General features: G+C 36.8%; 1 protein-coding gene across 1 annotated transcript in view; it reads left to right on the top strand.

The window, feature by feature from the left end:
- Positions 1 to 261: 261 nt before the first annotated feature.
- The window catches only part of ITGB6 (integrin subunit beta 6), a 79,767-nt gene continuing 70,241 nt past the window's right edge, over positions 262 to 9,787 (top strand). Inside the window, exons 1-5 of the mRNA XM_043576867.1 lie at positions 262 to 601; positions 710 to 785; positions 1,523 to 1,602; positions 4,080 to 4,284; positions 5,142 to 5,388. Of these exons, the coding sequence (XP_043432802.1) occupies positions 557 to 601; positions 710 to 785; positions 1,523 to 1,602; positions 4,080 to 4,284; positions 5,142 to 5,388 (653 nt within the window). The 5' untranslated portion in view covers positions 262 to 556. The remainder of the gene's footprint in view (positions 602 to 709; positions 786 to 1,522; positions 1,603 to 4,079; positions 4,285 to 5,141; positions 5,389 to 9,787) is intronic.

The following is a 9,787-nucleotide window of genomic DNA, read 5'->3' as shown; positions in this document are numbered from 1 at the left end:
ATAAACTTAAAAAAAAGAATTCTATACTCATGAAAAAATATCTTTCATCCAATATGAAAAACAAAGGAGCAGTGTTTTGCTTTCCCTAGTCTGCCTTCTAGTTTGACTGTAAAATGAATTTTATTTTTCAGAGTTCATTTCAATTTTCTGCAAAGGATTTAACAATGGAATACAAAAATCTCAGGTATCTGCTTTTAGCTTATTTTTAAAACCCTTCTTACATAGAAGTTATAGCCTTGTATTTTATGTATCACCTTTACTGTTGCCATTAAATTAAAACTATTTTAGGAAAAACTTTAGATTCTAGTTCCATTGCTCTTTTGACATTTCATTGATTACTATTTCACTAAAGATATTAACTTTCTCTAGGGTGCAGAGAGACTAAGAGAATTTATACAAAAATTTCTACTGAATGAATTTCCCCACCTTCTTGGTGATTGTACGTACACCTGCCTTCCTTATAAGGAGAACAAGGAAGTAAATCATGTTGAAGTTGCTTTTAAACACAGCTTTCCTTCTTTACCTGTCCAGGTAGCCTGTTTTCATTTCAGTCTTAATGAAAACTTTTAAATTTACATCTCAAGTTTCTTTTCAAAGCAGCGTAAGTAGTATTTAAAATTTTACACCTCAAGAAAAGAAAGACTTTAACGATGTTCAGCTTTGGTCTTGTAATGTTGAAGGTAATTCATTTTTTAATCTGTCTGCACAGCGAGAACTGAAACGAATGGGGATTGAACTGCTTTGCCTGTTCTTTCTATTTCTAGGAAGGAACGATCACGTACAAGGTAAGACCTAAGCTCTCCGATATATTGCTTTCACGGTATGCTTGACAAACCTGTCATTTGGTTCAGAAACTAGATCTGAAGTCATTTTTTATTTGATCTGTTCGTTTGCTCGTTGCCATTGAAGGAACACTAACAAATTACAGGCGGAGGCAGGGCTGTTCCCACAGCAAATGCTCTAGGCTTCAGGTAAATAAATACAAAGGTTGCGTGGGCATCTTAATGAGGAGAATTAAACAGCTTTTCTACACAATAGGGCTCCTTAATACCTTCGTGACAACCATCTTGGTAACTTTTCCAGCTATTCTATTGTACAAGGTCTTCCGCTTAAGAGTAATAATCTTGAAAAAGAAGACCTTATTTTAAGAATAAAAAAATAACACATTTAAGAGAGAAGCATTTTTTAATGGTTGCAAATAATTTCTAAAAATTAAAGTGGATGATAGGAATGAGGCTAATAAATTGAATGATTCTAAGTTTGTGAAAGCTGAGATAGTTTTATATTTCAAGAAAAAAAAGAATGATCATTTCGGCTAAAAAGACATAAGTGTTCTCAATGTGACGGATGTAAAATATGAACTTTTTAACGAGCTGCCAAAATTTCAAGGACTGATCTTTGAAGACTAAAATTGACTTTGATGTTGTTTCATTCATGTATTTTAAGAGCCATACTTCTTTCTCGTAAGTGGAGTGACCGAAAGTGTGCTGAATCCCTTGTGTCTTGCTGGGTTTAAACACAGGTGGCTGTGCTATGGGAGGTGCAGAAACCTGTGAAGACTGCTTACTCATTGGACCTCAGTGTGCCTGGTGTTCTCAGGAGGTAAAACAAATGACCTCATCGTGTTTATAAAAACTGCAGTTATACTTCCTGCGGATTCCTTCGATGATTATTCTGATAGTTTTCTGCTTTCTGTGGGGTATAGGAGCGAAACAAATCAGGAAAGAAAAATGTAAGCATTAGTAGATCACAGTGTCATTCACGTGATTACTCTCAGAAACAATTTGCGGAAGTAGTGAATGTCAAATCATTGTGAAAAATACCTAACTCGGGATCTTTTATTAACCTGATCCCTCCTCTTATTTTAAAGTCGCTTCTAACCGGTTACATGTCAAATGCCAAGGCTCTGAGTAATCAGAGATCACGGAGAGGATATTTTCTAAAGTTAAACATACATTTAACTTCAATAGCATGGTTGCACTCTGTCTAAGGATCCATTCGGAGCCCCCGCTGTGTTCTAAGAGATGTCTTCCAGGTTTGGGGCAAATTTTAGTATTCAGACAGTATCCAGTTCTTTTAAAAATTAAGCTTTCATGAGCTTGGTGACTCTGTACCACACTGATGACAAAGCCCGAAACAGACATTCCTTATCTGATCAAACGGAAAACTATGTAAAAGTAGTATAAGGGGGTGGGGGCACATGTAACAAGGAATCCTAAGTCACTGCCTCCTGTGACACCTTAGAGCCATCTGTAAATGATTCCTGAGCTGTCTTAACTCTTCCTGGATTTAAAACAATTCTCTACTGAATCTCACAAAAAGAATCTGAACACAAATCAAAGCATACAAACGCCAAGTTCAGCAAGAACTGAGTAGTATGCTCAAAGGGGAACAAACCTGAGTGCCTGGCTCAGGAGTAGGCTATAATTACTAAATCTCAAATTCCAAGTTGAGTGTATACCATGGAGGAAAGCCTCACAGACACAGAGCACAAACCCAGCTCACTCCCCCACTACTGTTCTGACTGATGGGACATACATACACATGTGAGGGAGTTATGCTTTTTGTAAACTCATATATCAAAAGCAGTTTTGAGAATATACAAAGAGGAAAACCCACATTTTTTTATGTTGACTCTCTGAAGAAGATGGTGTTAATTTCATGCCAGAGACCCACAACAACAAATCAGTCTAACAATACGCCTACCTGTAGATTTTTATTTAAATGTATTATTTTAGCACTCATTAGAGGGGGTTTCTTAAGTCACTCCTGAATAGCTTTACTTGTGCGTGACACTTGTTAGTCACATTATTGTCAATTTTCAAAGGCAGAGTATTCTGAACACACTCTAACAGGAGAAGTAGTTACATCAGTTGAGACAACTGAAGCAAACAGTACACAAGGCTTCTGTTTAGAGTAGATTGGAAAAAAAAATAGGTTCTATGGTTAACACCACCTCTGACACTTTGGCCAACACTGTGGTTACAGGTGGTGGCAGCGATATTGTGTTGATATTGTGCCTCAAATATGTACCAGGCTTCACTGACACATAATGAATTCTAAAAAATCAATTTCAGAAGAAATGTAACCTTTCTAGTTGGTGAAATAGCTAGAGTGGCTTAGAATTCTAAGAGATGAGGAAAACCCTATGAGCCTTGGTTTGCTTCTTTCCAAGCATGACAGTCCATGAGCCTCAAATTTGACGTTGCCTAGAACTTCAGTAGCTCTAGAGCAGCTGTGCTGTGGGGTAAGACAGGTAATTATCTCTCAACTCCATCTGGGTCAATGTTGCAAGGTTGTTTCTAGCCTGGAAACATCATCTCACTGCCTCCTGTTACCAAGTGGATCAGAAGGGGCCTGGGAAACTCCTGAGTCCTACACAAAAAAGTAGTCTTTTACACCATATTCTCTTTGCTTCCCTTCTCCACTTCCAAATCTTGGAGAAAAGTTCCAAAAGACCTTGAACTGGAATACTTTCAGACATTGAGTTTACAGTCCCCAAGAGGCCAACTTTAGTGAAGTAAGGACTCAATAGAGGGGTAATGAATGTATCCACAAGTTAAGCCAGAACAGAGAGCTAGATGGGGAGATGTCACAATCTTTGCCCTTTCAGAACCCACAGGAAAGGCTTTCTTTGTCATCAGATTTGATAACAGACACACGGAGAGCTAAGACAGTCCAGGAGCCTACAGGTCAATCCAAGCAGATATTTTCATGGAATGATATTAACTTTATCAACCAACTGTTTCAAGGATCTGGTGGTCATGGCACAGAGCTTTAAAGAAGTGAGCATTAAGAACAAAATAGCAACACAAACAAATAAACAACTGGTAGGGGAATTCAACTGGTATAATTAAAAGGAGAATCCAATTTTACTCAGAATTTCACCGGCAGAATTCTCTGGTTATTCTGCTATAACTTAATTTTAGGCCTACAATTAACATTAGGCACATGGGGATATGATACACTGAGTATGGCAAGCTGCCTAACTAGCAAAACAAGCAAAAAAATTTTTGTCTTATAAAGAAACGGAGATTTGTCTTATTTTTCTCTTTATTGTTTTTTTTTTCTTGTTTTAGAATTTTACCCATCCATATGGAATTGGAGAAAGGTGTGATACCCCAGCAACTCTTTTAGCTAAAGGATGTCAACTAACCTTCATCGAAAACCCTGTCTCCCAAATAGAAATACTTATAAATAAGCCTCTCAGTGTAGGCAGACAGAAAAATAGTTCTGACATTGTTCAGATTGCACCTCAAAGCTTGACTCTTAAATTGAGACCAGGTATGTTGTGATTTACACGAGCATTGGCTCATGTAAATAAATCTACCGTCACATATGGTAATACCATTATTAAGCTAATAGATCTGGTACCATGTTACATATCATGATTATTATGAGTCAGAGTTCCCATTCTTAAGGAAATAGAGAATCTCTGGCCTAATACTCTTCTTCATTCACATTGGTCACTCACACTCCAAATGCATCACTAAAATAAGCTTATCTAATAGTAAGCATTTGAATTGCTCAAATGTTGTTAGGGCCTACCTCACATTTCTTCAAGAACTGTAATGTAGCTTTAAACACCTCTTTATTTTCTTCTCCCTTGCTAAAACCACATACAAAAAATTCAGCTTATCTTCCATCTAAATGGATGCTAGTTCTCCCAAGGAGATATAAAATATCCTAACTTTTACCTCCTTTAGTAGCTCTAAACTCACTGCTGAAAGATTTTTCATGGGCTCATTCACTTGTGAACTTGACCAGGTAGTTTATGAAATCCTCAGTATCTTCAGCAAGTTCTTATTGGTATGAAGTAGCCAGTTGGCCCAGTAAATGGCTATTCACAAGTAAGTCTCAATGTATTTTTCATCTAAACATTTATTTATTTTTGAGAGACAGAGTGAGACAGAGCACGACTGTGGGAGGGAGAGTACACAGGGGGGTGGGGGGGGGTACATAGAATCCAAAGCAGTCTCCAGGCTCTGAGCTATCAGCACAGACCCTGATGTGGGGCTTGAACTCACGGACCGTGAGATCATGACCCCAGCTGAGGTCGGACGCCCAACCGACTGAGCCACCCAGGTGCCCCAGTCTCAATGTATTTTTAAGGATTTTCTTTTCTTACATGGGCTTTGCAGGTAGTGAACAGACCCTGCAAGTGCAAGTCCGCCAGACAGAGGACTACCCAGTGGACTTGTATTACCTCATGGACCTCTCAGCCTCCATGGATGATGACCTCAACACAATCAAAGAGCTGGGCTCCCTGCTTTCCAAGGAGATGTCTAAATTAACCAGCAACTTTAGACTGGGCTTCGGCTCTTTTGTGGAAAAACCCGTCTCCCCTTTTATGAAAACAACACCAGAAGAAATCGCCAACCCTTGCAGGTAAGTAAATGATTCTCTGGCATCTTTGAACACTGATTTTCTGTAGAGATGGCCCTGCTCTGAGTGGCACTTGCCAGGAGCTTGCTAACTCCCTGGCATTTCCCTCCTGCCAGGTTGGATCTTGGCAGCTCTCTCAGTTGTCCGGGCATTTTGGAACCAAGGTGACCTCATCTTAATACCTGGTTCTGGCCTTGGGTTCTCTCAGCATCCTCACATCTGTCTTCCTGTGTAGAATCTTTTTTCAGGAGTGGCAAATTTGGCTTTGTGTTCTGCAGACAGGGGAAGTGACTCTTTCACTATAGGTTTCAATGGCCTGTGTCCATCTACAACCTCTCAGAGACCTTCTATTCCCAAAGGCCGCCTCTTTCTGAGGCTGTTTGACAGTAACCCATACTTTCTCAGAGTATTTTTCTCCATGACCATGATTTCTGCCAAAATAACAATTTATACAGTTCCCTCTGACATACTTTGGGAAATGTGGATTTCTCTTATCGCTTGGCTTTCTCCTATTATTTCCAGCCTTCTCTGCTACCCAATTCAGTAGGAAAATAAGCATTATGGACTCTATTGTAACCTGCTACTGTCAGCTATTAAAACCAGGTGTTATCCAGGTGATGGTCAAGGGAAAGTTGCTTTGTGATGGCATACGTGTACGGTCAATGACACGTTCAAAATCAAATGATTCAACATCCTTCCATTAAAAAGAGCTACCATTTGCTGTGTGCCAGACACTGTGCTACAGGTTGCACACACATGACCTCATTCAATCTTCATAATAACAGCAGTTCAAAGCAGGTTTTATCATCCTTCTACTCAGAGGAAGTAACAGAGGCTCTGAGAGGTTAGTAATTTTCCCAAGGCCACATGACTAATCAGTGATCTGTACCAAAATCTGGGTTGGTCTAAAACCAAGCCCCTTACTACTATGAATCCAGTATATATGCAACGGCTTTCCAAAAGTATATTGACTTTTAATACTTTTATACACCCAAGGCATCAATCTCTAAAAGACAAGCACCTTTATAATATCATTTAAAAACTTTTCAGTGTGGTTCCCAACTAGAATCTGACATAGACAAAGATAATTTGACCATGAAAGGAACTCATCACTGATTGTAGCTGTTAGGAATTGTGTTTGGTTGCAAGCACCAGAGATAGTAGCTTAAAAAGGGAAGGTTTTTGGTTTTTGTTTTCTTTTTCACATGAAGGGAGTCTAGAAAAAGGCAATTCAAGGCTGGTATGGCAGTTCCACACATCAGGGATCTGGGCCTTATCTGCTTTTTGCTCTCCCATCATTGACTCTTGGATTTTATCTTCAAGGCCCAAGGAGTTTTCAGGGATGCAACTCATTACTTCTTCATTCCAGGCAGTAAAGAAAGAGGAAAAGAGGGGCAGATCAATAAAAGGCACTGCCTTTCTCCCCACCTTTTATTTCGAGGTATCATTGACACGCACCAAGATGCCATACATCAGAAATGTTCAGTTTGATGAGTTTTGACAATTGAATATACCAATGTAATTACCACATAAAACATGATGTAGAACATTTCCATCACCTCAGAAAGTTTCTTTGTGCCACATTATAGTCGGTTCTATTCGCCTAGAGGTAACTGCTTTCTGATTTCCATAATTTAGATTGGTTTTGCCTATTGCTGGATTTCATATAAATGAAATAATATAGTATACACCTTTTGTTTCTGGCTTCTTTTATTCAATATAATGTTTCTGAGACTCATCCATGATTTTATGTTGATCAGTAGCTTGTTCCTTTCAGTTTTAAGTAATAGTCCGTTGTATGGATTTACTACACTTTGTTTATTCATTCTTTCATTGATGGATATTTGGATTGTTTCCCATTTTTTGCCTATCATGAAAAATGCTGCCATGATCACTTGCTACTAAATCTTTGTGTGTATGTATGTTTTTATTTCTCTTGGATAGATACCTAGAATTGGAGTTACTAAATTGTATGATAAGTGTAGTTTTAATTTTTAAATAAACTATCAGATTGTTTTCCAAAGTAGATTTGCCATTTTGCATTTCCATCAGCAGTGTGTTCCAATCATTCAAAATCCTTGATAACACTTAGTACTGTCAGTCTTTCCAGTTTTAGCCATTCTGATAGCTATGTATATTATTGTAGTTTTGATTTGCATTCCCCTAATAACAAATGATGTTGAGCATCTTTTCATGGTTTTCCTTCCATTCTCATATCTTATTTTGTGAAGTATTTTTTCAAGTTTTTTGCCCATTTTTAAAAATTAGATTCTTTTGAATATTATGTTATATAATTTCCTTGTATATCCTGGATAAAAGTTCTTTGTCAAATATATGTTTCACAAATATTTCTTCCCTGTTTGTGGGTTGTATTTTTATTTTTCTAGCAATGCCTTTGGTCAAGCAAAAGTTTCTAATTTTGTGGGAGTTCCATTTTTCAATTTTTAAATTTGTGGCTAGTGTGTTTTTTTGTCCTAAAAAAAATCTTTACCTTAGCAAATATCCCAAATATTCTTCCTATTTTTCTTCTAGAAACTTTACGGTTGAAGCTTTTGCATTTAGGTCTATGACCTCAAATTGGTTTTTGTATTTAGAATGCGGAAAAGGCTTAGGTTCATCTTTTGTTTTCATGCAAATACCCAATTGCTCCAGCACTATTTGTTAAGCAAGACTTTCCTTTCCCCATTGAATTACCTTTATATCTTTGTTAATAAGTAATTGACTATATATGTATGAATGTAATTCTGGACACTCCATTCTGTTCCCCTGATCCATTGAATACACCCATGTAACCACCAATGCCTTACAGTCTTTATTACTACAACTTTATAAACAGTCTTAAAATCAGGAGCATAAATTCTCCAACTTTGTTCCTCTTTTGTTTTGCTATTCTAGATCCTTTGCATTTCCACAGAAATTTTAGAATCACATTGTAGATTTCTTCAGAAAATATGCTGAGATTTTGATTGGAATTGCATTGAAATGATAAGTCAATTTATGGAGAATGGACATCTTAAAAATACTGAATGTTCCAATCATTGCATATGACATATATTTTCATTCATTTAGGTCTTGTTTACTTTCTTTCAGCAATGGTTTGTCATTTTCAGGGTAGATATCCTATACATCCTTTTTTTGATTTATTCCTAGGGTTGTTTGTTTTTTTTTTTTAAATTCTGTTGCTAAAGGTATTTTCTACTTGTTTGTTGATAACATATAGAAATGGAATTATTTTGCATATTCACATTGCATTCTGCAGCCTTGATAAATTTTTCTTATTGGTTCCAGTTTAGTTTTTTATAGATTTCTTAGAATTTTTTATGTACATGATTGTGTCATTTATAACAACCTCTTCCTCTTCCAATACTTATGCCTCCTCTTTCTGTTTCTTGTCTTGTTGTACTGCTTAGGGTCATTAATACGATTTTAAATAGAAGTGGAGAATGATGTTACTTAACTTGCTTGTGATCTTAGGAGGGAATCTTCAATGTTTCACTATTGGTTATATTATCAGCTACTGTTTTTTGTTTTGTTTTGTTTTGTTTTGTTTTGTTTTTATTCCTTTTATCAGATCAAGAAAGTTCTTTTCTATTCCTTATTTGGTAAATTTTTAAAAAATCATAAATGGATGATGAATTTTATTTCCTTGATTTAAGGAGTCTTGCCACAAATTTTCCCCAATTCCTTATACTTTCATCTCATTGGCCAGGACTTGTTACATAGCCATGGCTAGTTGCAAAGGAAGTGTATTGCTACCCCAAATGAAGCCAGATTTCTGGTAGTAGAGAAGAATAGCAGTTCTGGCAAGACTCAACAAAAAGCTTTCTAGAGAATAGATTTATGCTGCATATTAAATAGTAAGGTATGATTACTATTATCAATTGTTTGATTCACTTGTGAAGGGAAGTGAACTTGGTTCTAACAGCCTCCCAAAGCATTTCTGATGCTCTGGCCCTCATATATATATATATATATATATATATATATATATTTAATAGAGAATGTTGTATTTGCTTAAAATGTGTATTTATTTATTTATTTTTAATTTGTATTTATTTAGATCTCTGGTATGTTAAGCTTTGGTAGAAAGTCTAGTAGTGCAGTTTCATCTAGGATTACAAAGTCCAACCTCTGCCCCAGGGGCTTAGTCAAAATCATTCTTTCTGTCACAGGCCAGATAAGAGGTAGTAACATCAAGTACAATAATGACCATGGGAACCAATGAGTAAGGACTGTTACCAGAGAAAACAATTAAAATTAACAAACCAATGGCTCAGCTAAGTTGGCAACCCATCATCTAACAATAAGACCCTGTCCTTAATCAGGTTCCTAGAAAAAAGGAAGCAGTTTGGCTTTTTATAGCTCTGACTGCATTTCATTCATGCATTCATTTATTCATTAA

This window comes from Prionailurus bengalensis, chromosome C1 (genome assembly GCF_016509475.1).
Source record: "Prionailurus bengalensis isolate Pbe53 chromosome C1, Fcat_Pben_1.1_paternal_pri, whole genome shotgun sequence".
NCBI classification, from domain to species: domain Eukaryota; kingdom Metazoa; phylum Chordata; class Mammalia; order Carnivora; family Felidae; genus Prionailurus; species Prionailurus bengalensis.
Note: the sequence above shows the minus strand (reverse complement) of the source record. Positions and strands in the feature narration are given on the sequence as shown.